Genomic DNA, 26,831 nt, shown 5'->3' with positions numbered 1-26,831 from the left:
TTCCTGTTAATGTGACAACTGATTTGCTTGATTTAATAAAACCCGCCTTTGGTCACGCAACACTGGCGGCTCCGCCCCCGAGGAGAGCAACTTGTCTGTCCCCTGAGGTGTCGGGAAGGGGCATTGAGATGTGTGGGCAGGATAGATGAAGGGTTTGATATGTTTATACCCAGCTAAAGAATAGTCCCTTGGGGCAGACTGGAGCGCGTGCCTGCACCCTAAGCTTATTTGTGGGGCGATAGCACACTGTAGTGGGGCGCTTTCCGTTTAAGGTAAATTCCCAGACTCTCACCCGCCTGGCTGCCCCGTCAACCAACCAGAGAAGAATCCAGGTACTGCGCATGCGCTATGGAGTTGCACGAAGGCGTGCCCGATCAGAATGAGGGGGCGTGTCCCAGGAGGCGTGTCCCAGACAGCGATCCGTAGCGGTGAGCTGAGGAAGTTTGTCCCCGCCGGCAGCCGTACAGCCATCAGGAAGAGGGGCCGCACCCGCACAGAGAGCTGGAGGCCGAGAAGAGACCCCCGGGTGAGCATGTACACCCCTTTATATGCCTCGATACCCCCCCCTTGTATGTCTGCACACCCCATATATGTCCTAACTGCCTTGTGTACGTATTCGTTCACCCCTATATTTTCTGACACCCCCTGTCTGTGTATTCACCCCCCTCATATGTCCTAATCCCCCCTGTCCTTGTATTCACCCCCCCCCCCCATATATGTCCTAATACCCCCTATCTATGTATTCACCCCCCAGGTTAGAAGGCTGCAGATAATAATATCCTTATGTTGTGTTCTCATAATATGTCACTTTAGTTTAGTTTTGTTGCATTGTATCGTTATCAATCCTTCAATAAAGAGGACCTGTCAGACTGCTGCCACTTCATGTCACCTTTAGTGCACAGCTTTGAGGATCTTAGCCATGACCGGTCCACTTTTTAGGCAACGTAGAGAAGTCCTGCTAATAAGGGACTATAAGTGCCAGCATTCTGTACAGGAACACATGTACTGCCCCAACAACCTGAAAGCTGTAGGTTGCCCAACCGGTACCATAATATTACATTTGGAAATTCAGGTGTGGAATGACATTTTCTGGGTATTTCCAAAGTCCCAGAGGAATTTTGTAGTATCTGTGGATTGTGAGGACCAAAATGCCCACCGCAGCCTGTGAGCACCCCACTTCATACCTGCACCTTTAGCCCACCCTGCAATAGTGTGCACCCCACGTCCTGTCACTCCAAGCTTTCCACTGCGCCCCACTTCCTGTCTCTTCCAATAGCCTACTCCACCGTGTGTGCCCCACTTCCTGTCTGTCTAAGTAGCCTGCTCCTCTCTTCCAACCGCCCATTCTGCCCTATGTGTGCCCCACTTCCTGTCACTCCAAGCATCCCAATGTGCCCTGTGTGCACCCCACTTCCTGTTTATTAAAGCAGTCCAATGCTTGTGTCCTTTATTTGTCTTGCAGCCCCAAACATCCTAATGTGCTCCCCACTTTCTACCTTTCCAAGCAGCTGCTGCTTGTTTTTCTCACTACCTCCCTGTCTATGACATTCCCTCTGTCAGCAAGCTGTGCATTGATATAAAGCAGTGTTTCTGGACCTTTATAACATGGGGGAACTCTTCAAATACCTTTCAGATCTTCAGGGAACCCTGGCTATAATTACTATATCCATAGCTCACAGTACATTATTTACATTGCTGGCCATTGAGAGGAATATCTCCCTTACAGATGGCCAAATAGATCATTGGTGTCACGTATACTGTCCTGAGATGTGCAAACTGCTGATTGCTCTAGGAGCCCTGATATAAAGTGACCCCATCCCATCCTTTTCTGCATTGCTTCTGTGCTGTAGGCCATGCACCACCAAAAATATAAACTACAGTGTGAAAGGATCTGCATAGCCCCTGAGGTCTTTGTGGGGGTATAACAGAGAATGTTTTATAGAAGAATACAAAGTTACTTTAGGTATGAATTCTATGACAGTGCCATAGGCGAGGGGAGGGGAGTTGGGCAGATCGGAACTGTCCTTCCTTCTCTCCGCCACCACTCCTTTCACCGTTCAGGGGAATGTTTTCTAAATGTTACAAAAATACCAGACCTCCTTCATTTTTTGTTTTCCTGTAAATCTCTGTACAGATGTGCTTCAAGTCATCCTACATGATAACAGATATTATCAGTTGATGTGTATTTAGTAAAAAGCCGATTTATTTGCTTTCTGCCCCTTACTGGTTATCTATTTTGTAGGGAAGTGCAGCCGGCTGCTCCCTGAATAGACATATGAGCTACCTGTGCCAGGTTCTGGTATCTCTACCCATAATGCGCCTATTATGAGGAGCTGCCACTATCTCTGCACCAAGTTCAGAGGTCTGTACACGTACTGTGCCCATTATGGGTGGTACCCTTCATCCCTGGGTTATGTCTAAGCCCAGTTTGCTGCTGGCAACAGATGATGGGTGATCCCTCATAATGGGCACTGCAGGTGTACAGACTAAGGAACTCAGAGCAGTGCAGAGATAGTGGGGGCCCTTCCTAATGGGCATATTAGAAGGTAGAGATGCAAGAACCCGGCACAAGGATGATAAAAGACCCCTCGATAGGAGAACCCTGGGTATTGTCTAAGCCCACTTTGCAGCTGATGATGGGAGACCCCTCATAACAGGCACATAGGGTATACAGACCTAGCTATTCAGTGCTTGGATAGTGGGAGCCCCTCATAATGAGCACATCAACTGTTAAAGATTCCAGATGGATAATGGGAGCTCTCTTAATTGGCACATTAGGAGGTAGAGATATTAGAACCTGGCACAAGGTTGTTGGGAGACCCCTTCGGGTACAGCAAGTTTGCTAGCCGGGGAACAGACTGGGAATATCCTGCCAATGTAAACCTATCACCAGCCTTTGATACATGTAAGGGTTCTGTTGCAGTTTAAATAGATCTAAAACCCAATTAATGTCAGGTCCAAGCAATGTAAATTACATTTATACTTCACTGGAGGCGGCCAAATCCTTCATCTAACCCTCGCATCTCCTCTGTCCAGACTCTGAAACCAGAACTGAATGGGTTTCTGCTGTACTGTCAGGTTTGTCCTAGGAAAGAAGTAGTCAGGACTAGATCTAGCCTAGTTCTGATTAACAAGCTACATGTTTATTATCATACCTGGCTAACTATGGGTCAGATCCCCAGGAAAGGGTTAATTATAAGGAGAAAGTATTTGTTCTCAGATCTGTATACTTGGCTATGGCAGCACCTCCCTGAATATTCCATCTGATCTCAGATAAGGACTCAGACTTAACACAGCCCAGCTCTCCCTGGAAGGTCGTACATCACTGAACCATTCCTGTCTCCATTTCTGAAAGCTTTCTAGCCTATATATCCAATTTGAGGGTAAATTCCCTCTTGCACACTTTTGTGTCAGCATTGGGGATTTGTGCCGGTTAAATCTTTGATTTCCTCCCAGATCTTCCAATCTGCTGAGCCCATTGTTTGGGATTCCCACTATCCCTGCTGGATTTCTTATTCATTTTATATTAAGGACAAGTAAAACACACAAAGTTTGTTTGGAACATTAGAAACCTCCAGAGCAGCGTCAGTGAATTATGACAAGGATAGGACTTGGTAGCACTTAGTTATAGGAACTTGAGGCTGATTTGGCTCTGCAGACTTGACTTTTGTTCGGCCTGATCCTGTGGATATTCCAGACACAGAGATCAGCATACGATTACTCACAGACTATCCCCATTACTCACATGTAGATTTCACAAAGCTCCTTGAATTGGGTGCTGCTGTCTTGGCTTACCATGTGATTATCAATGGGTGTTGACAGGCTATGATTCATATCCCAGGAAAAGCACAATCTCCCCATTCGCCATTTCTATCCAATCTATGGATATACAGCAGCTTAAAAAGCACCATCAGTTTTATTTGCAATACATAGCAAAAATGATCATACTGGTCACATGATGCATGGTAAAGAATAGAACCAAGATTGGCCAATAAACTTTGCAGAGAAATTGAACAGATAATATGGAGTGTCTGTGCTCCGAGCCAATTTTGATTTATTTATATGCAGTGCTGACTTTTTAATATGTTTCAGATATTAAGTATCAGAAGGGGGGTGTAAGAAAGTAGTAGGAGGGAGCACAGGGTGGAGTATTCTGCATGTGTGCTGATGCTTTTTCAATATTTTGCAAGAACCCTTTCAAACCCCAAGGTGTCAAACAGCACAGCTGACAGCTCCCAGGTGCCCAGGACGGGGCAAACTGCACCAGGGGCAACAAGATGTGCAGAGCCTTAGGGCAAAAGCAACATGTGGACTGTGCTGTGATCTGCCTTGGCCTTGTGCAAGAAACGGACTGCTCCTATTTACTTAAATGTTAGAGGTTCATCTTGTGGGTCTGAAATGATTTTTTTAACAGCATGCAGATATAATGGTAACACAGGAGGCTGCAATAATTCAAAATAGACTTGCCATTTTCCCATATCTCATGCCTTTTGGTTTGCTTCAGCCACTTTCTAACTGCATGCACTTCCTCCAGCATCAGCTGCACATCATTGCTCTTGACCATCTACATAAGTGACAATATTGGACCATATCTGTGCAGTGTATGTCATTGCAATTGCTTGTACTCTCCACTAGGAGTGCATGAGACGGGGTGACAACACCAGTTGTTACCGCTTATCTGGAAGACAGTTTTTGCCCTAACCAGGACCTTTACGGCAGAGCCATCAGGGAATATTTAGTAAATTTTTAAAAGGTAAAAAAAAAAAAACAACATGTACGGTGGCTCAGTTGTTAGGGCTCTGGCCTTTGCAGTGCTGAGTTCCAGGTTCGAATCTCGGCCAGGACATTATCTGCATTGGGTTTGTGTGGGTTTCCTCCCGGTACTCCGGTTTCCTCTCACATTCCAAAAACATGCAGTTAGGTAAATTGGCTTCCCCCAAAATTGTCTATAGACTGTATTAATGACATATGACTATGGTGGGGACATTAGATTGTGAGCTCCTCAGAGGGACAGCTAGTTACATAACTATGGACTTTGTACTGCGCTGCGTAATATGACAGTACTATATAGACATTGTGTAATAATTAATAAAAAGTATTTTGTACAGTTGATAAGTGTATTCAGTATGCTCTCCAGCCCCTTCTAGCCGGGCACACCTCCCAGCGCTTTTCAGTTACCTCCCGTCTGTTTTTGTGTTGTTGCTGAAAATTTGGGTCACAATACAGGGGCTGCCACCCATCTACAGCTTCTCCCCCCCAGCTTCAAAATAATTCTGGGGAGAACGCTGTGCATTTATCTGTTCTTACAGTGGGTTAGGGCAACGTGAGAGCCCCTTTAGGAACCCTGGAAGAAAAAATGATGATCCGGTTTTATAAATCTTTCGGGTTGGTATTCTGCGGCGGATGAAATCCAAGTTTGTATAAGCTGCTGCCTCCCAGGTTTATTTCTTATGATGGATTAGTTGGGAATGCTTCAGGCTGTTTTTAGAATCGGCTGTCGGAGTAGTTCGGCGAGGGGCGGAGCCAGGACCCCTCAGCTGTAGTAAAATGACGCCTGCTTTGTGTCAGTCCTCCCGCCGGCAGCCTCTGTGGCCTCACTGGTGACGTAGTTTGTGCATGAAAGGCTAATGCGGGGTCCTGTGAAATGTCCTTGCCTGGTGATGAGAAAGGCTGTGAGAAAACAGGAAGGACGGCCCGGCAAAGGACAATCTGTACAGAGCGCTCAATCAGCACAAGGAGCGATTCTCAAAGTGTTGTTAAAGAAGAACTCCAGTAATCCTATTGCATTAATATCGGTCACGTGACATTGGTGCGCTTTCCTAAAGACCCTCTCTGTACAATATAAGGGTTTAAAGCTCCAAGTTGGTTGACATTTAGGTTCGAGGTTCTAGAATCAGCCAGGACACTGCATGGAGTTTGCATGTTCTCCCTGTGTATGTGTGGGTTTCCAAAAACATGCTGTTAGTGTAATTGGATTCCCTTCAAATTGACCTTAGACTATGGTAATGACAGAAGCCAAATTGAAGGTTGCAGGATTGGTTGGTTTGCAATTTGCAGCAAAATATTGAGAGTAAGATTCCATTATTTGTTTTCATTTCCATTCATGTCATTTGTAATATTCTGTTGAACTTTAAAGCAAAGTCTGATTCTTGGTAAATACAGAAATCCCAGTGGTGGCTGCCATGATTGGCCAGGTTATTTCAGAGACAGTTGTGGGTTCCTCTATTTTTGTGGTAGGGTACCAACAAAAGTGTTGTATCCACATTCCAGTATCCTGGCCCACTTGTGCTGTTATTTTATTTTGTTTTTTTTTAATTTTTTTTGTGGTTCTGCCCTTTATCACTAAAATAGGATTTGTGCAGGAAATGAGCAGTTTGGCTTTAATTGGATTGCGGGTGTAATTAGATGATATTGAGATGTTTGCAGCACAATCTGATTCTATAATACTGATCTATGTCTATGTGCATCATCTGGTTATATTGCATGGGGAGCACTGCTTCTAAGGAAGCTTTTATGTACGTTTTAACTTGGAATAACTTTCAAGGAACCCCAGCTATAATTTCCATATCAGGGTTCTCCCCAGGCCCTTTTAGCTGGGCGCACCACCCGGCACTTTTCAGCACCCACCCGGCTATTTTTGGGTGGTTATCAAAGAGTTTGGTCACAATACAAGGGGCTACCACCCGCCTACAATTTCTTCCCACCCAGCTTAAAAAAAAGTCTGGGTTGAGCACTGCATATCCACCATACAGTAGTGCGGTGGTCAATGAGAAGAATGCCTCTTACATTGCTGGCATTTGGGAAGAATGTCATCCTTACAGAAAGACAAAAAGATAATTGGGGTCTCTTAAACTCCAAAATCTGCCCCTACGTGTCCCCAGAGACCACCAAACTCCTTGTGCATGCTCTTAACATCTCTCCTCTGGACTACTGTAACATCCTCCTCCCTGGTATTCCACTAACCCGACTCTCTCCTCTACAATCTATTATGAACACTGCAGCCAGACTCATCCTTTACACCTATCTACCCACCTGATTCACATCCTTCCCACCTACCTACCTGATACACAGCTTTCTTCTCTTCTTCTGCTGCCCCTCTTTGTAGTTCTCTTCATTGGTTTCCATTTCACATGAGAATCAAATTCATCTCCTGTGCTTTGCCTTAAATCTCTCCACAGTTCTTGTCCAACTTACTGGAATGGTCTTCCTCGTCCTATTCGGCTTGCTCCTACTTTCTGCTCCTTTAAAAAGCACTAAAAATCCAACTCTTCAACCTCACCTACCCGTCTTCTTTTGTTTTTTAAACCCTCATTACTCACCCACCATTCCATATCCCCCTTTTATTGTGTGTTACTTCCCCCACCTCTTAGATTGTAAGCTCTTTGGAGCAGGGTCCTCTCCGCCTTTGCAACCCCTATTTAATGTTGGCCTAATTTATTATGTTGGCGCTATATAAATATTGTATGATAAAAATAATCTGTTCATTTTTAAACAGAACTAAACTTAAAAAAAAAAAAGATCACTCTTACTTTAACTTCCACTTTCCAGCTTTCCTGTATTGGGTCCTGCACCGTTGCAGTTTGCTGCCATCAGTCTTCTTTTCCTGATTTCGCATTTCATGTACAAGTGGCTGTAAATAGTGTGAGGGGGATTAAAGAATACCGCTCTGTCTGCGCATGCATGAGATTGGCATTTTTTCCTCCATGTGTAAAAAAGGTCTCTTCATGCGCACACGGAGCAGCCAGAAGCCTCCTGGGATGCGTCATGCCAAAACCATGGAATGAATTAGGTGTGTGGGAAGAGGTTGTATGTGCATAGGATTTTTTATTCCTGAAATATTATTAGTGTAGGGCATTTTTTTACTTTTTTTTAGCATGGGGGGAACCTTTGAATGACCTTTCAGGTCAGGGAACCCCTTCTATAATTACTATAGCCACAGCTCACAGTACATTAGTGTAGTGGTCAGTAGGAAAAATGTCTCTTACATTGCTGTCCAACAGAAAGAATGTCTTTACAGATAGCCAAAAAGATCATTGGGGTCACTAAAACTGACCTGAGAGGCACAAACTGCTCATTGCTCAGGGAACCCCCAGCAACCCCTGGAGGAGCCCTGTTTGAGAAACACTGATGTAGGGGATATTTACATTTCTTTCTATTACAAACACCGCTCCGCATGCCATCAAACCTAATCGTTTATCATTCCAACCATTTGTATCTGGATAATTTCATTTTTCTCCCCAGCCATATGGCCCGGTGCCAGGAGGTGGGTGATGCTGTCAGAGGGCTGTGTCTGCCCTGCCTGGCTCCACTATCAATGAGGAGTCACGAGAGCCGCTCCTGGAGACCTGACACCCGCCTGCAGCATTTCACTGCCGATTGTGACAATTCCACCGCAACCTTAAAAGACATTTTCCCCTTCTTATCCTGGTATGGCAGAATAATTCCAAACCTTTAAATACTGCATTTATTTATGCTCAGGGCAGTATGAGTGAGTAAGTGAGTAATAGGGTAAAAAGGGGTGGGGGGACTTTTATCATCCTGCCGTCAGTGTTGCATTTAAATAAGAGATTGTGATGTTGGCATTTTTTTATCTTGGTGACCAGCTGTGGAAGAATTGTAATTTTTGGCCTCTTCTGAATAGCTCTTGGCTGAGACTTGTAGTTCCCCACAGCTCTGTCCTGTCTGGTCACCAGGTTAAAGTTTCTGTGAACAGTCCCTGGATGGTAAATATTTTCTAGCTGTGTTTAGAGAAGTGCGTGGTTTTTGTTCCTCTTTCCTATTCTGCTTTTTGGAGACGGTCTAGTCTCCCTTTGTGGCTTTGCTGCAAGCGGAGAGAGACAAATTGTCGATAAAATATTTTCTGTGGTTTTTGGGGCTACAGTTATTAGTTTTATTTTGTGTTCTGATTTCCTTGTTTTTGTTTTGGCATGAAGATTCATTCAGTGTTGTGTGGGTCATATAAAAAGGGTTCTTCACATTCATACAAATATTTCAGTGTTTGGTGAATGCTAGAGAGGTCATGTATACAAAGCCCCCTTTTTTTTGTAGGGGGGGAGGATTATAACCCCTATCAGAATTCTTTGCTATATTAAGTCATTGGTCAGCTGTTCTGAATAATTTGGTGTATTTTCCAGGATGGGGGTGTTTCTATTGGAGTTAACAGGCAGCTGTATATTACATGGACATTTCTCCATTGTCTGTGGTGGAACGAGTAGGCAAGAAAAGTAAAAGAGGCTCCGCTTCCAATATAAAGTCCAGAATAGCCATTATTATTTACACATTTCAGGGGGGACAAAAATCTGCCTTCTTCATGGCTGTGCAAAAAAAAAAAAGCAAAATCTAAAGTGCACTGTTATGGCAGCGCATTGTCTACATCAGGGGTGCCCAACAGGTGGATCACGATCTACTGTTATATCGCAAAGGCAATGCGAGTAGGTTGTGGAGCCCTGCCTTTCAAAATAAACTCTACCGCGCACAGGAGTTAATAAGTCCAAGTTTTTATTGTTGGTAGATCATTTTGACTTGGACATTTTTAAAGTAGCTTGCAAGTCAAAAAAGTGTGGGCACCCCTGGTCTAAAACCTTCTGTACCAGTGTTCTCCCCAGCCCTTTTTAGCCGGGAGCACTGCCCCACACTTTTCAGTAACCACACAGCTGTTTTTCAGTGATTACTCAATGAAAGTACTTGGGCTGATCCAATATACAGTGAATTCCGTACTACTGGCTATCTCCAACGAAGTATGAATAACATTTAGGAATCAGACTGAGGTGCCATTGTGCAGTAGAAAGAGGACCAAGTGGGGACATTAATTGGGACAATAATGAGCAGGGCTATACAGTCATTGTTTCTTTTATTGAGAGTAGGATGTGTATGTTAAACTGTGGACTGTTCCAAAGAGCCAAAAAGATCACTGGTGTGACTTCCCTCCTTAAGAAATTCCTAACACTCTCTAGAGGAATCTTGGTTGAGGAACACTGCTCTGTAGAATGTCAAGGGGTAAAACTTCTAGATAGACTGAAGCTATGCCAGATAGATAATTTTTGCTTCCAAAAGTTATCCATTTTGGATGATTTATACTTCCCGGCTTCATTTCTGTTAATTTATTCCAGTTTTTTGAAGGGAAAAGTTTGGGGTCAGTTGTAGTTTTTGCATTTTTTTGTAATAGTTCTAAACTGATGCCGAGCTTTATTTCTTTTTTCATCTGTTTGAAAAGTTCTGCTTTGTTGGGCAAGAGGAAGAGCATGGTTGGGAATGTACTGTGTAAAAGTGAAACAATTACACAAGCTATACACGGTGTCTAAACATTACAAAACAAAGTCTCTTTGCTTTATGCGCTGTTATTACACTCCAGCGACTTGTGTGTCCCTTCCGATTGGGCGTGCCGTCCGCCCCCTTCTCTATTCTGCAAACACATGATGTCACCAATGACCGCGTAGTAAGCACAGTGCTTCCTCGCTATATAGCCGGTGACAAGCCAGGGAGTTTGCTGGAAGGACAGGAGCTGAGCGCTTAGTTGGCAGCAAAGATGGTTTCCTGTGCGGGGGAGTAGAACGATCGGTGACTTGTTTCTGCGAAACCGCCGTGGCAGGTATGATCAGATACGGCATTATTGGGGGGGAAATGGGAGTTTTGTTTTTTTAGCTGGTACTGGAAATAACATCGTAACAGATAATTACCAAACCAAGATTATGGTGGTAGATAGATCTGCGACCACCCAGATCGTCCCTGTAGCTGGTCGGCTGAGCAGAGGGGGTGTTGTTGCGCCCTGGAGCATTGCACGCAGGATGGTGAGCTGTCATCTAACAGGATACACCGACAGGAAGTTTATTCTGTGTCCGTGGGGGGGGGGGGGGGGAACAATGGCAGGAAATGCAAAGATCTCCTTTCCAAGAGATACATTTGTTCCTATTAGATACAAAGTTATTCAATTAGAATATTGTGTATTGAGCTCTTATTCTCTTTATTACTTTACAGAAGTGTATCGAGGCAACATAATATTTCACAAGAGAAAACTGGAAGTACAAGAGTTCTGCTTATTGCATTGAATAGGGAACAGAAGGTATGAGGGTTATCATTACAGATTGCATTTAACCCCCCTAGCGGTATTCCCGAGTGTGACTCGGGATGAATTTTCAATGCAAAAATCGGTATTCCCTAGTCAAACTCACAGTAGCTTATAACTGAAAAAAAAACCCACTTACCTTGCTCTGTCGCTTTCCCCCGTCGTCCTCCTGGTCCCCACAGGTCCTGGGGACACGTCCTCCTCCTCCAGTCTCCAGCCGTGAACTCCAGAGACTAGATCTACAGGGTTTCCCGGTGACGTCGGTACATGTGTCAGTGCGGGCGAGAAGATCGGCGGAAATTCAAATAATTTTGTATTGGATTCAGTACAAAATAGCTGTATTGAGTCCAATGCAAAGAAATATTCATATAATATATATATATAATTATATTATTTGTATATTATATATGCTACTGTACACTTACATTACATGTTTGAAAATGTTTTGAATTTTTTTTTTTTTTTTTTACAGATTTTTGTGTTTTGTTATTTAAAGTTTATTATTAAATGTATTAAATATTGGTGAGTTGTGCCAAACAAATATAGCCTACAATGAAAAATAAATTTCAATGCAAAAAATTTTACCGCTTTTTGCGTGGAAATTTGGACTGAATTAGACCGCTAGGGAGGTTAATAGAATAGGAGGTATAAAGCTCCTGACCATTACATTTAAAATTGAAGGAATGAGAGCCCTAGACAATACAGCTTGCACCTAATGGATAACACAGGGGTCATGATCATATATATTTAATAAAAAACGGGGTGTAGGGGTTCTAATATACTATATAGGGGCCACCACCCGCCTACACCTTCTTCCTACCCAGCTTTAAAAATCTTTCTTAGGAGAAAATTGGAGAATGGGGGGTATGATGGTCCCTATAATTACAAATCTTATAGGGAGCAAGAGTTATGATTGTTTACATCTTATATGGTACAGGAGGTTTTTGGGTCCTGATGATTATAATGTAAATCCAACAGGGTAAAGAAGGTATAGTATACTATTGCAGCTTATGCCTGATAGGGAACAGGGGGGTATGAGGGTTATCATTACAGATTACATCTAATAGAACAGGAAGTAGATAGCTCCTGACCATTACATGTAATGGAGAAAAAAAATAAATGAGAGCCATGAACTATACATCTAGTGGAGTGGTGGAATCATGTTCATTGAGGTTTACATCTAAGGAGAGAAGTTTTCTCCCCGCCCCCTTTTAGCATGGTGCACCGCCCAGCACTTTTCAGTAACCACCCGGCTGCTTTTTAGTGGTTACTGATAAGTTGGGCCACTATACAGTGGCCACCATCCGCGTACAACTTCTTCCCATCCAGCTTAAAACAATTTCTTGGGAGAATATTGTGGAGCAGGGGGTGTAAGGGTCCTGTTATTTGTAATTATATCTTATAAGGAGTAATAGTTATGAGGGTTTACATCTTCTATGGTACAGGAGGTTTTAGCATTTAGGGAGGGAGATTTTAGGGAGTTTTTACATTACAATGAAAATCTAACAGGGTAAAGAAGGTATAGGGGACCTGGATATTGCAGTCTAATAGGGAATTGGGGGTATAAGGGTTATCATTACAGATTGCATCTAAAAGAATAGAAGGTAGAAAGCTCCTGATCATTACATGTAATGGAGAACAGAATTAATGAGAGCCATGGACAATACAGCTTAAATCTAATAGAGTACAGGGGTCCTAATAATTACAAATCACATAGGGAGCAGGAATTATAGGGATTTGCTGCTTACATCTTATATCCTATAGCAGTATTCCCTCCAGAAATTTTTGAGGTGGGTTGGAAGAAGCTGAAGGTGGGTGGCTTCCCCTGTATTATGTTCCAACCTCTCAGTAACCACCCAGAAACAGCCGTGTGGTTACTGAATAGTGCTGGGTGGTGCGCCCAGCTGAAAGGATTTGGGGAGACCACTGGTAAAGGAGGTTTGAGACTCATCTAAAAGGGTAATAATATTATTAAACAGGATTTATATAGCACCAACATATTATGCAGCTCTGTACATTAAATAAGGGTTGCAAATGACAGACTGATACAGACCGTGACACAGGAGGAGGAGAGGACCCTGCTCTGAAGAGCTTACAATCTAGGAGGTGGGGGAAGTAGCACACAATAGGAAGTGTGATATGGAATGATGTGTAAGTAGTGAGGGTTTTAGAAGACAGAAAAAAAACAGGTAGGTGAAGTTGAAGAATTGGGTTTTAAGAGCTCTTTTAAATGTGCAGAAAGTAGGAGCAATCTGAAGAGGATGAAGTAAACCATTCCAGACAGTCGGGCAGCTCTTGAAAAGTCTTGGAGCTCTGCATGTGACGAGGATATGAGTGAAGAAGTCATTAGTAGGTCATTGGAGGAGAGAAGAGAGGGGCTAGAGGGTATTTTTCTACCAGGGTAAATAAGGTATAGGAGTCATGATAATTGAAGCTTACATCTAATGGGGAACCGGGTATAAGGGCCTATTTCATTACTGCTTCCATGCAACAGAGACAACAGGCACTCCTGTGCACGCTAAAGGTAAGCCTTAGGTAGCATTCAAGGCTTGTTTTATAAAAGGAAGCCTGCACTGAGAAATGTTGAGGCTGCTATTGTCTGGTCATCTCTGACTTTATTTCTTTTGTCACATTCCCGGAATTTGTTTGCAGTTTAGGAAGCCAAAGTGAAGCCAGAACTTGCTGGTTCTGCTTCAATGATCATGGGCTGTCATGCCGATCCTATGGTTGAGATGTCATTTTGCATGCAGAAAGGCAAATCACCGACACATCACCAGCAGGAAAGCATTACACCTACCTAGATAGAATCACTTTCTAGATACAGATTTTTCATTGTTAATGATGGGACAGTGATATAGCTGGCATTGCATTGGGACTGGCAGGAAGTCTCATGGTGATCCTGAAACAGGTGACATATAGCCAACATCAAGATTGCCAGTGTCACCTGCTACTTAGTAGATTGAGGGAGCTGCACAGTACAAGCTTCTGAACTGGCTAAATCCAAACTTGGCTACAGATAAAATTGCTAAATAGGAGCTGTATGCCCTGCAAAATGATTTGTAGTTTTCTTCATCCAACCCTAAGAATTATGCAGCACTGGCCTAATTGACAGAGCAGGGGATCTGATTTTTCTTCTTTACATTTCAGTAACGCTTGCAGATCTTGTTCCGGACCACACCTGGGACCTTGCATTTCGTTAAGTTATAAAACATTTCTGCCGGGCGTAAACCTAACATACAAACAAGTCCACATGCCAAGGCTATTTAATCTCTCCGAGTCCCGGGGCACTCAGTATGCAAATGTCGACATTGGCTGCCCTTGTTTAATAAACGTCATGATGCTAATATACAGCAATTCTTCCTCGTTATGTGTTTACTTTATATATAATATAAAAAGAAAAATCATTTGATCTTCTTGAATTCCTTTAAGCCGCGTTCTGCTCCTGTGGGGAATGCTGGGTTTGTGGCTCTTCAAAAAACATGGAAAGTTTAATCCTTTGCTGCAGGAATTTTGGTTTGACACTTCAGATGAGGATTTACAAGTGTGTAAAGTATGATTAAAAGTGTCACTGAGTGTAAACAGAGGGATCAGCTCCAGTGGAGTGAGGTATATGTCTGAGGCGCTGCATGGGATTCACACCATAGTATCATTATTTACGTGAATGTGGAAGAACTTACGTGAAGAACTTTCCTTGCTTGCTGCACAGAGCATGTTAGTCCCTCATCTGCCCTACTACAATAGTGAAATAATCAGGTAAAGAATAGCTTTGGGCCATCATTGAGATATTTGTCAATGTTGGGGCTCTATTTATAACACAAGTACTCTGACATACCTGGTGGGAATTAATTGCTGATATTAAAACACATACACCTGAAAAAACAATTCTATTGCCTTCTCCAAAAGTGACATTGGTCCTGGAAGTATCAGAAGTATCCGTGGCAATCACCCTGGAAGTTTGCTGGCTCCACCATATGTGAGGTCAATCAGCCACAATTTGGGGAATCCCTAGAAACCTCTGGAGGAACCATGTTATAAATGGCTGACCCAAAAAGTAATATTGTCTTCTCCAAACCTAACTTTGGCCCTGCAAGTATGTCAAAAACTTTTTATTTTTAGAAAAAGGATTTACCCCCAATTATCTCCTAGGACAGTTTATATGAGGGTCACTGCCTACAAAAAATAGGAAATGACATGAAACGCGATGGCTGCACTTTTAAATTTTGTACTGTTAACCATACATCTGGTGCTTTCTTTGCTGTACCGAACTTCACCAATGAAAGACATTCTATATTACAGGTCACAATTTCTTCCCACTCAGCCTAAAAAAGTACTGTACTTTCCAATATACCTTTTTATTTGGCCACTGCCCACTGCACTTGTAGGTTTTCCTGACCACTTGTTTCTGTTTTCTCAACTCTTCTTCAAATTGTAAGCTCTTGTGACCAGAGCCCTCCCATTTTCCTTTTCAGTGCATGTTATGTTATTATGTGTTTAAGTTGCTTCTTCATTTTCTGCAAACACCTTGGTAACTGTTGTCATTATGTTAAATTGTAAAAACAGGAGATTGGGTAATTAAAATTACCCTAAAGAAAGTAGGGAGTTGAGTGGTATAGTTATATCACAGCATGATTAAAAATACCATGTTGTATTTATGTATGTTGCTATTATGAAAATACAAAGTAATAACATTACTAATATTTTTTTGCAGTTGTTGGGACAGTCTGAGTGAATGGTGTATGACTGCAACTTTTAGCACAACCCAAGATGGCAGCCAACAAGAACAAGACACAGAGTTCCCTGGTACTACACAAGGTTATCATGGTGGGCAGCGGTGGTGTGGGCAAATCTGCTCTTACTCTACAGTTCATGTACGATGAGGTAGGTGCCAACACATTCTGACTTTTGCTGAGGTAGGTGCTGAATTTTAAATAATTGGCTAGATCCAACCTTGGTGGTTACCAATTGGGATGGATCATTTTTACTCCAGAATGATGGTGGCCTTGTGCCTGTTGCCGGCTCCCTAGTTTGAACAGTTTACTGTCCTGACCTCATCCTTACCAAATACCTTTTAGGATAAATTAGAATACCAACTTCAAGCCAGGTGTTCCCATCAAATATTGCTTTTTACTGAGCAGCACACTTCCTCTACATCTTAAGCAGTCTTGGTGCTCACAAATTGAGGGGAATGACTTCAAGCAAGGCATCAGTGCCGTCCATGCATTAGCACAGCCAACAGCATGCATTTTTTGGGTAAATACACGGGGGCTGTAGGGCATTATAGCAACATAGCTACCCCATAGGTGGAAGTATTGTCAGCAGATTCTGCAGAGGATGAACAGATGCTGTACTATGAGAATTATGTGAAAAAAATTATTTAAAAAAAACTTAACTGGCATTTAGTTAGTGCATTCTGCATTCCTTGGTCTTTGTAATTTTTTTGAGTGCCACCATACTGTATCTGATTTTTCTGGGGCTTGACTTGGTTAGAAATGCAGAAATATTTTTCTTACTTTATATAGAAATGTGCTTTAGTCATGTCTGCTTCCCCATTACAGTTTGTAGAAGATTATGAGCCCACCAAGGCTGACAGCTACAGGAAGAAAGTGGTTCTGGATGGAGAGGAGGTTCAGATTGACATCCTGGACACAGCGGGCCAAGAGGACTATGCAGCTATTCGAGACAACTACTTCCGCAGTGGGGAGGGCTTCCTGCTGGTCTTCTCCATTACAGAGCATGAGTCCTTCACAGCAACTGCAGAATTCAGGTCAGTCTGCATTTTGGATGTTTTGCAAGGGTTAGTCAATCGAGAAGTAATATTTCAGTGTGTTATTTAATATCCAGCTATACTTCAAAACGCAAAATAAAATCTATCCCAGTCCCTGATTAAAGAACGAAATGCAGCATTACTTTGATGCTAATTCTTACAATGAACATATTTAGGTACATGGCCATCAGGCCAGTGAACATATCAACTCACCAACTCCCTGCCTCCCTCCTCTTCCTGAACAGAGTGACACCTACTTCCAGCAGTGTGCCATTACTGTATGCTGAAAGGAAGGGTTGCTGTTGCTGTAGATAACTCACCCTTCTATTTATCACAGTACTGGGGTTATGTGCCTGGAGGAAGTGAAGTAGGATGCCCTCTGGATTCCTACCTAACATATCTGACTGAGTGAAGACCTTATTGGTCACTACTTGTGTCATAGAGGCAAAGAAAATTATTTCTTCACTCGTGTTGAATTAACAAAAAAAATTAGTTGCCTGGAATTTACAGTGGGTGCAGCATTAAAAAATTAGGTGGAGATTAACCTTGTAGAACCTAATGTTCCTATCATTTTGGTTGTGAAGTCTCTTAGCTCGCTTCCTTTGGTCTGTACAGGCACTTTGACCTCACAAGAGGCTTCCACTCTCAAATCATGGTGGGCAGCACAGTGGCTAAGAGATTAGTACTCTGGCTATTGCAGCCAGGACACCTCTGCATGGAGTTTGCAGGTTTTCCCTGCGTTTACGTGGGTTTCCTCCCACATTCCATAAACATGCAGTTAGGTTAATTTGCTTTCCCCCAAATTGTCCTAAGACTTTGTTAAAGACGTATGGCTATGGTAGGGACATCAGATTGTGAGCCTTTTTGAGGGACAGCTAGTGACATGACTAGATTTTGTACAATGCTGCATAATATGTTGGCGCTATATAAATACTGGATAATAATAATAAAAGAACCTAGAAGCAAGCCAAGAATGCCCCTGCACAATGGCAGAGCATCTTCCTATGAGATTTTATTTCCTAATGTTTTTCCAGCACCCTGCTTGTTGCCCCGATGACATGTTAACTTTTTTAATCTGGCAGTTGAGGGATACGGGTTCTAGAGGTAGCAGCACTTTGTTTGTCTAAAGAAAAAAAGATCATTAAGAGTAGAGGGCAATATTTTTAAAAGGAGTTGGCCAAACTGAAGAATGTAATAAGATAAATCCTACATTGGTTGTCATTTGCCACCCCAGATAAGCCGTATATGCAGGTTAGGTGCAATCTACTTGCCGCATGGCTGCAGTTGAGCTGTTGCCAACCCTGATGTAAAGTGTGAATAAAGCGATACCGCTCTTCAGAAAGTTTATTGCTCATTCATCCAGGGTTGGCTCCTCTCACCACGTATTTGTAGAGGAATTGTCACCCTGGGCGTTATCTAGACTGCAGCTCTGGGGCTTCAACTACCTTGTGAGTGGGGTATCTGTGCCCGTGAAGTGGTTGAGTGCTCTTTTTTTATGAGACTGATGAGCTGTGACCGGTGCTCAAAGGACATGGATACAGAGAGGTGAAAAGCCAAAATAGCACTGCGAGAGACGTTACTACCGTATCTGCAGTGCTTCCTATCCTTCCTTTTTAAGTGTTAAGAGTTCTCAGACCGCACAATGGAAAGAGTGCTGACAGAATTGTGTTTGTGACCGTTCTAAAGCTAAATTCCTGGCAGATATAAAAGGCACAAATGACTTCATCTCTGTAATTATAAATGTATGGAAGGTAGTGGAATCCCCTTTGTTAGGGTTTTTCTTAGTTTGTACCAACTACTGGGTAATACTAGAACAAAACTAGTTTCAGTTATCAAAAAGTGTGAGTATGAGGTTTAGTCTCTGTTCCTGATGCATTTAGCCACATGGCTTCTTCAGAGAAAGTCATGCAGATGCTATATAGCAAGTTAAAGAAATATAGCATAGTTAGCACAACTCTTTATGGTCATTGAAACTAGTTTTATTCTTCTCTATTATTATTAAGTCATAAGTGAAAGCGTTGTAATGCATTTACATCAATGATATCAGCTTTTTGCAGTCTAGTGTGTAGCAGAGATCAGAGAAGTGGAATGAGAAGCAAAACAAGGAGCCAGTCAGATGAGCTGCAGTGCAAGGAGCTTGCCAGTATGAGAAGAGCAGCCCATTAGTCTGCTACTTCTCCTTTTCCTGTTCATTCAAACAAGGTAAAGTAGAGATTAGATCTGTGAAGTTAAAGTAAGACTGCATCAGAAACAAATTCGTTTTCCTCAGCTGTGAGACAGCAAGAGTGGTGTAAACCTTAGGACTAGATGGAGAGAAATACAAATTACTTTGAAAGTAAAGCAGTTCCCATATATATATATTTCATCATACAGCCATAGCAGGAGTGCTTGACAGGAAGTGGCTGGAGGAGATCAGCTGCACTGAGGGCTCACAAAAATCTATGCAGCAGTAGCCGGAGATCTGACGGGCATCCTCTGTCATTTTCTAAATGAAGCAATGGGACTGTCAGTCCTACATATTCCAAAAGCCTTTGTGTCTGCACATAATTCCAGGCTGGCTGTTGGGAGTGGATGAGGTTCTGTGAATGGTGAGAAGCAAAGATCATTGTTCTAGAACACACACATGCCGGTAGCGTTTTTTACTTTGTCTGAGTTTGCAAACAAAACAGAAATAACGTGTGGGAGATCAACTCTGGGTGCAAAAAATGTACTCAAACATAGTCAGCGCTGACAGTGATGGAATTCTTGCCTCATTTCATCACACAAAGGAAGCAGATACGTGTGAAACGGCACATCCCGGCTCCTGCATAGTGCTGCATGTGATGATGTCATTTGTTGAAGCTGAACTCTGGCAAAATAATAATATGTATTTATGTATTTATATTATTTTAATGTATATTTATACTTTGTGTATTTCCTTTATATCTGTGCAGTGCAAACATAAAAATATTTCACTTTGCTTTTTGTGCAGGTGTTTCCTTTATTAAAGACCTATCTATTCTGTCCCAAATCGTTCTTGAATTCTCCTTTGTCCCGGCTGTGCGCCACCATCTGTGTTTTTTCTTCTTCTGGATATATTACCCTGTCTCGCAATCCATAGGCGTGTGATCGGGTGACATAGCCACTGTAAATGGAGGGCGGGGGGTTGGTCCTTGAGTACTGATCTCATTGTGCATGCAAAATTGCAGGAAAAAGCCCCTTCTGCACATGTCCAATCTCGGGCATGTGCAGAAGGAGCAGCCCGAAGACAGAATATGAGAGCAGAGCTTCCTGGGATACACGCGTCGCGTATCCCAGGAGGCTCTGCTCTCCTATTCTGTCTTTACTGTAGCGGCAGTCAAAACAGAAGGGCAGGGGCTTCCCTTCTTTTATTTAAATTTCCTTATATAAAAGGGTTATCTCCCCGTTTATGAAAAGTACAAATCTTGGTGATTGGTCTGCTTAAACAATGACCCCTTATAAGCGGAAACAAGATAGGGATGACGGGGGGCGGCAGGCGTGAGTGTTGCTTGCAGGATGGGAAAGGTAAGGATAGCAGATTTCCAAGATTTAGCCCAGGCGATTCTGGCTGCCAGTAGTTGCAAAGCTTTTTAGAAAATGTAGATATGGGCTACTCAATGGCACTTGGTAATTCACCATCAGGGTAGGCAACATAGTCCTCTTGAGAACTGTACAAAATAAGACTGAATACCAGAAATTTTGTGCCATAGGGCAAGGCCACTTTATGTGCCCCACACTACCCTGTGCCCTAAAACAGAGGTTTAAGGTACCTGGATAGCACTCAGCAAAGTCTGGCCAGTACCAAAAACCACCTTAACATTGTTTTATAGTTGAGCTCCACCAGTCTTATATTCAAAGAAATCTTAGACAAGTTTTTCACTATGTTGAACTAACCAACTTCTCCAACTCAGTTTGTCACTGCTAGAAGAATCATTATATATCTTTTTTTTAGCCATTGTCTACTACAGGTAAAGAAGTTTTTGTTACTGGAGTTTAGTTTTAAGTTGGACCTACAGCATTGTGCATTACTGCTGTGCTTGTTATTTACAGTATCTAACAGCCAAGATTAGCTATTCACAATATATCGCATAGCTCTGTGTTCCCTTTCTGTGTTAAAGGTTAACATATGCTGCATGCAAACTCCTCAGGCCAATTCATTTAGTATAGTGACAAGTTGTATCTTGGTGAAATGGTCAGATGTGATTCTTTCTGCTGTAGATATTAACCTTTCACAGAGGTAGAAGTCTTGCAATATACTGGGACTGTCCCAACAAAGAGACTAATCGTAACTTTTAGTTTGGTATTTAGATGCCAGGATTTCATGGTGTATGGCACTTGTGCTTGGGCTGGGGTACAGAGAGTCCCCTCTATCAAAAGACCCCACCTGCTGACAAATTTTACTGTTTAAGCTTTAATTCAGTTTCAGCAGATTGTGTCGGCACCTCCCAGCCCTAAGTGGCATTGTGCCATGCGCACCCTTCTATGTTTTTAACTCCATTATTTATATACGTATGAGAGGGGCATTTACTGGGCAGGGATAGCCAGCTCAGCAAGGAAAGGTGTACCTGAGTGAGCAGTGGCAGTATGAAGGCACAGCTCTCTATCCTTCAGCAGTTCTGACATTAGTGCTACAGACTGCAGGGTGGCAAAGAGCCGACCAGTCCTCCAATGTAGGCATCATTGGACTTTGCTGATGTAGATTTTGAATTGCTTTGGACTAGAGAGGACAAATTGAAGATTTTGACTTTATGCTTCAGATTTAAGTAATGAAAGTTATGGCCAAACAAACCAATCTATAGCAGCAATGTAAAAAAGTTATTGGTCTATATAAAGTAAACAGGTAAGAGCTAAATGAGTAACCCATTCTCTACTATATAACGCCAGTCAATGGTGGGCAGCTCCTGGCTGTAAAAACAAAGTGATCTGGGTGGTCCAATGACTTCCAAAGGGCAGGAATTCTCACTTCTCACTTGTCACTTGTACACCTTGATTGTCCCAAATAAAGAGAAGATTGTCAGTGATAGCATTATAGTTTAGTAAAAAAAAATAATGTTAAACTAACTTCTTTATTATGAGATCCAATGACCCATACATGCACATCTAGGATGCTTGTTTGTATGTGAACAGTGATCAGGTAACACATAGTGATCAAGTATCGCTGCACATTCCAGCATCAGAGGAAAAATTCCAGGGACAATTTTTAGGGCTAACTTAAAAACTGATGAGCTATTAGTTTTAAAAATTTAAAGTATCTTCCAAAGCTTTGGACAAAACAAGCAGGCGGTAACCCTTGCTGTGGGGAGTGGAGACCACCTGCATGGGTAACCCCCATTTCTGTGCCAAGTGGAAAAATGTGTGAATCTTTGGGAGTAAGATGTGTTTGTATGTTGTGTGAAACATTTATAAATGGACCCCTATGTTTCTGCTTACAGAGAGCAGATCCTGCGTGTGAAGGCCGAGGAAGACAAGATCCCTCTGCTCATTGTAGGGAACAAATCTGATCTAGAAGAAAGGAGACAAGTCCCTGTGGATGAGGCTCGGGGGAAGGCAGAGGAATGGGGTGTTCAGTATGTGGAGACTTCGGCCAAAACAAGAGCCAATGTAGATAAGGTAAGGTGTGTGTGTAGAGCTGACGATGCCCTCAATTTCCAGATTGCTCCGCCTGCTTTATTAGTAGAAGCTATCCGCCTATGTAACAGGAGGAAAAACATACTTGGAGATATAGAGAAAGCTGCATGTTGCAGAATAGGGACGTGCCAATGAAGTTCGGGGCTAAGCTAAGGGACAGTTGTTTCTCATTCGTTAAGGGACGCAGGAAGTCCTTCGGGGGAGGGGGGTATTGAGGGCACAGGGGGTACTTTCACCTTACTCCCACTCTACTATCTGCATGCTTCAGGCTCCCCCCAGCCTACTACCTGCATGCTTCAGGTTCCCCCCAGCCTACTACCTGCATGCTTCAGGCTCCCCCCAGCCTACTATCCCCCCAGCCTACTACCTGCATGCTTCAGGTTCCCCCCAGCCTACTACCTGCATGCTTCAGGCTCCCCCCAGCCTACTACCTGCATGCTTCAGGCTCCCCCCAGCCTACTACCTGCATGCTTCAGGCTCCCCCCAGCCTACTACATGCTTGCTTCAGGCTACCCCCATCCTACTACCTGCATGCTTCAGGCTACCCCCATCCTACTACCTGCATGCTTCAGGTTACCCCCATCCTACCAGCTGCATGCTTAAGGCTACCCTTATCCTATTACCTGAAAGCTTCAGGTTACCCCAATCTTACTACCTGCATGCTTCGGGTTACCCCCATGCTACCATCTGCATGCTTCAGTATTTTACCAGTGTCCTAGAAGGATGGACATCTTTTCTTCACCTCTGCCAGAAAGACAACATAATTTTTTTAATAGCGGCACTTTTTTTTTTATATTATTCTGATGATATTTTGAGGACCATGACTTCTTTTGTTCAGAGTATACTACTTTTTCCTGTCACCTGGGTTCTATTTTTGTCAAACTCTGATTTCCTCCCTGTCTATGTTTGTTTTTTTTCTATTCCCACCCTGTTTTTTTAGTTAATTATTTTAGACCATTTCCAAAACTCTGCTATTCAGTTTCTGCCCCTCCCAAGGTTTATATATACCTTTGTATCAGTTTCTGGGTCTGTCCAGCATTCCCCGTCTTCTTAATCAGTCTTCCAGGTAGATATTGGAACCTCATCTGATGCAAGTTTTGAGCAGTGGTCGGTCCTTTAGGCAGCCCTTTCAGCTGCAGACAGTCATCGGCTGTTTTTTTTCTCTTGAGCCCATTAGTTTGTTGTACAAAGAATGTGAAAGAGAAAAAGGTCATCTTAGCTTTTTTGCTACCACTCACTAAAATTGGAATGTAGCCCTTTCAACCTGCTAATCTGATGTTTCAGATGGTCTCGCACTGGTTGCTGATAGTTGCTCTATATTAATGTTATTATTGTAGGCTCATTTTTTGGGTCCTGAGAGGATCCCGCCACTAGGGAGCCAATAAAAAGTCGCCATAACCCACAGTTGTGACCATATGCAGTGAACGTGAACAAGGACCCCACCTCATGTAAACTAAAAGAGAAGACTTGAGACTGAAGGTTGATGAATAAGGGAATATAGATAGGGGGTTTGTTTTTTTTGTGTTTTATAGCAGTGGGCAATTAGGGTGAATGTTAATTGGAGCCTAGATAAATCTGTAAACTTATCCATTTACCTGAACTTAACTTAAACTTAGGTCAACACTTACCCTCTCTTTTTCCTGCCCTTTGTCAGGTTTTCTTCGACCTTATGAGGGAAGTTCGATCGAAGAAAATGTCCGAGAACAAAGACAAGAACGGAAAGAAAAGCGGTAAAAGCAAGAAGAGCTTCAAGCAACGTTGCTGCTTACTGTGATACGGAGACGTCTGTGAAGGGCTGCAGCGAGCGACCCCACCGCCTCCCACCTTTCTAACTCTATTAGTATTTAATTCAGTGCTAAAGACCAGCAGCCAGGTTGGGGGGAAGTTGTCCCACCACCCTCACACACGGTCTGGGGTTTTCCTTTCCTCTTTCTATTCTTTGCCGAAAAAAGAACAAATTTTTTACTACCGCCAAGTAAATAATTTTACATGAGAAACTCTTGGCCACCTCTGCCCAGAAACTGTGAGATCACCCACCCGCCCGTCCCAGGACTGCAAAGGGCGAAAGTTTAAATTGTGCGATCCACTACATAACGTCACGCTAGCCAAGCGATGTAGAAAGCCGTCAATGGACACAATGGGATAAACCATGCCATTGTAGAATGAGGAGAGCTTCCGCCATCTCCCCCACTGTGTGTCCCCAATGGCCTCTACTCACCCAAGTGTTAATACCCCGGACTGGCTCATGTAAATAGCAAGCGGGCCCTTTACCGCTACTAGAAATATCGTCAAGGCTTTACGTCAGCCCTGATCTAACGTGCCTCACTTCAGTACATAACCTCATTTTGTATTTTAATTTTTTCTTTTATAACTCAGGTTATACTGCGGTATTTTTTTTTTTTTTTTGCTTGCCAACTCCGTTCTCTACGCAGAATAATCTGCACATTTCTTTTGTCACTGGCAGAAGCCACCAGACTTTCAGAATTAATAAAAGTATTCAAACACTTTTGCAGTTGTCAACAACGCGAGGTGAACTGTCTTTGGAACGTTTGATCTCAAAGGTAATGAATTAGATTATTATTCATTCATATAAGCTGCCCACAGTGTTTGAGTCTTGTAACTGAAGTGTAAAAATGTTTAAAGGAGCTCACAATCTGATGTCCCCTCTGTAGTCAGTGTGATGCGCTAACATACAGTAGCAAACTTTGGTAAATGGACTGCTAATAAATGTGCAGGAAAACTGGAAAGTGTGTAGGTGAAGGTGGAGTATACACCCTCTATTCCAATAATGTTCTGGCTGAGATTCTAACCCACAGACCTAGCAAAGCAAGCCAAGGGTGCCAGCCCACCATTTTGTCCTACAAGGGACACAGAAGCCTCATCTTGGTTTGCAGAAATGAAGGTCCATGTTGTGTGGTAGATTGCCATTACTGCAGCTTTATTAAATAGGCTTATTATGATTGTTTACCAGGATGTACCAAAATATTCAGTTGGTTCATTTTTACATACAGACTTTTTAGATGTTCTTAATATTTATGCACAAAAAAAAACAATAACAAAATTGTATTTTATACATATGTTTCCTATTGAACTTAGGCTATGTACCCACTTAAGAGGATTCCTACTTGATACGAATACTAAGGCTCATCTCGGGGGAGAATCTGACATGTATAACAGTTACCTACTGTCATGACCGCCTGACACTGCTGTACAAGTCAATGGAGAAAAGTACAGCAGGGTGCTGCTCTCCCGTTCTCCCCCCTCCATAGAACAAAATTGCGCTGTGTGCACAGCATTCATTCATTCATTAATTCATTCATTCATTCATCTGTCACTCTTTTTTTGCTTGAAACAATCCCGAAAGATAGTTTCCTGCAACAACAATTGCATGTGCATATGCAGCAGCTCTTTTTCCTATCTCTGGATGAGTCCTGAAACAATTAGATGATGCTTATGGGAGTCTAGAAAAAAAATACTGCATTCACAGTAAGGAGCCAACATATGTTGCTGCAAAAGTCCCCTTTGTTCAGGATGCTATGCAATTATTATTTTTATATATGGAGGTATCGTAATGTGCTTAGAAAAGGAGGCCCCCATTGCTTAAAGGGGACCTTTCATGCCAAAGATGACCTGTCATTCGTTAGGGCCGTTGACCTCCGCTGTGATCCTCCTAGTCTCTGCACTCATTTATTGGCAATGAAGCTGAACTTGTACAGACTCCATATTAGGTGACACCATTGTGCAGCAGTTATATCGCCCAGGGTTTTCTCATGTATTGCCTTTTTTGTTTGGTGAAAGGTTCTCTTTGGCAAAAGGGTAGGTTGAAGGCTGCAGTTATCTAACCCATCCTTTCTCCAACATGGGGGAACCATTTTTTGATACAGCAGCACCCCGCTGCGCTCTCTCCCCTTCACTTTCATTACGATTATTTGTTCATAAATCAGCCGGGACGAATCCATAAAGAATGGGCCCTGTACACACACCAGATTCTCATCTGATATCAGCCCTGAGGCAATTATCACACGAGAATCGTCTGACGTGTGTATGTAACCTTACTTTTGCAGTGTAATAAGGGTACCTGTCACATAGCTAAGCCTACTGCAGAACAATCACTGCCTCTGTTGGTTAGATCTGTGTTCCTCAACCAGGGTTCTGCCAGAGGTTGCTGGGGTTTCCTTGAACAATGAGCAGTTTGCACCTCACAGGTGAGACTAAGTGTCACCAATGATCTTCTTGGCTATTGGTAAGGGTGACATTCTTCCCACTGACCACCACATTAATATACTATGCGCTGTGGATATAACAATTATAGAGGGGGTTCCCTGAAGATCTGAAATTCAAGAGTTCCCCCCATGTTAAAAAGGTCAACCCTGCTGT

General features: G+C 42.8%; 1 protein-coding gene across 4 annotated transcripts; it reads left to right on the top strand.

Moving 5' to 3' along the window:
• Nucleotides 1-405: 405 nt before the first annotated feature.
• RALB (RAS like proto-oncogene B) lies at nt 406-24,962 on the top strand. Of its 4 annotated transcripts, XM_072417926.1 has the most exons (6): nt 10,434-10,588; nt 10,975-11,059; nt 15,771-15,940; nt 16,618-16,826; nt 22,259-22,436; nt 24,109-24,962. In XM_072417926.1, exons 3-6 carry the CDS (start codon nt 15,827-15,829, stop codon nt 24,226-24,228), a joined length of 621 nt encoding a protein of 206 aa, XP_072274027.1. In that variant the 5' UTR covers nt 10,434-10,588; nt 10,975-11,059; nt 15,771-15,826; the 3' UTR covers nt 24,229-24,962. The 4 variants fall into 4 exon arrangements, with proteins under 4 accessions (XP_072274025.1, XP_072274028.1, XP_072274026.1 ...); XM_072417924.1 differs by lacking the exons at nt 10,434-10,588; nt 10,975-11,059 and adding an exon at nt 406-526; XM_072417927.1 differs by lacking the exons at nt 10,434-10,588; nt 10,975-11,059 and adding an exon at nt 8,296-8,427.
• The last annotated feature ends 1,869 nt before the right edge of the window (nt 24,963-26,831 follow it).

The sequence above is a fragment of the Pyxicephalus adspersus genome, chromosome 7 (genome assembly GCF_032062135.1).
Source record: "Pyxicephalus adspersus chromosome 7, UCB_Pads_2.0, whole genome shotgun sequence".
Taxonomy (NCBI): domain Eukaryota; kingdom Metazoa; phylum Chordata; class Amphibia; order Anura; family Pyxicephalidae; genus Pyxicephalus; species Pyxicephalus adspersus.
Note: the sequence above shows the minus strand (reverse complement) of the source record. Positions and strands in the feature narration are given on the sequence as shown.

What these genes read in the sequence shown, in the direction of transcription:
- RALB (XM_072417924.1), top strand. Translation starts at nt 15,827, where the DNA reads ATGGCAGCCAACAAGAACAAGACACAGAGTTCCCTGGTACTACACAAG. An exon ending in TACAGTTCATGTACGATGAG is followed by an intron (nt 15,941 to 16,617) that starts GTAGGTGCCAAC and finishes TCCCCATTACAG; the next exon opens with TTTGTAGAAGATTATGAGCC. An exon ending in CAAGAGCCAATGTAGATAAG is followed by an intron (nt 22,437 to 24,108) that starts GTAAGGTGTGTG and finishes GCCCTTTGTCAG; the next exon opens with GTTTTCTTCGACCTTATGAG.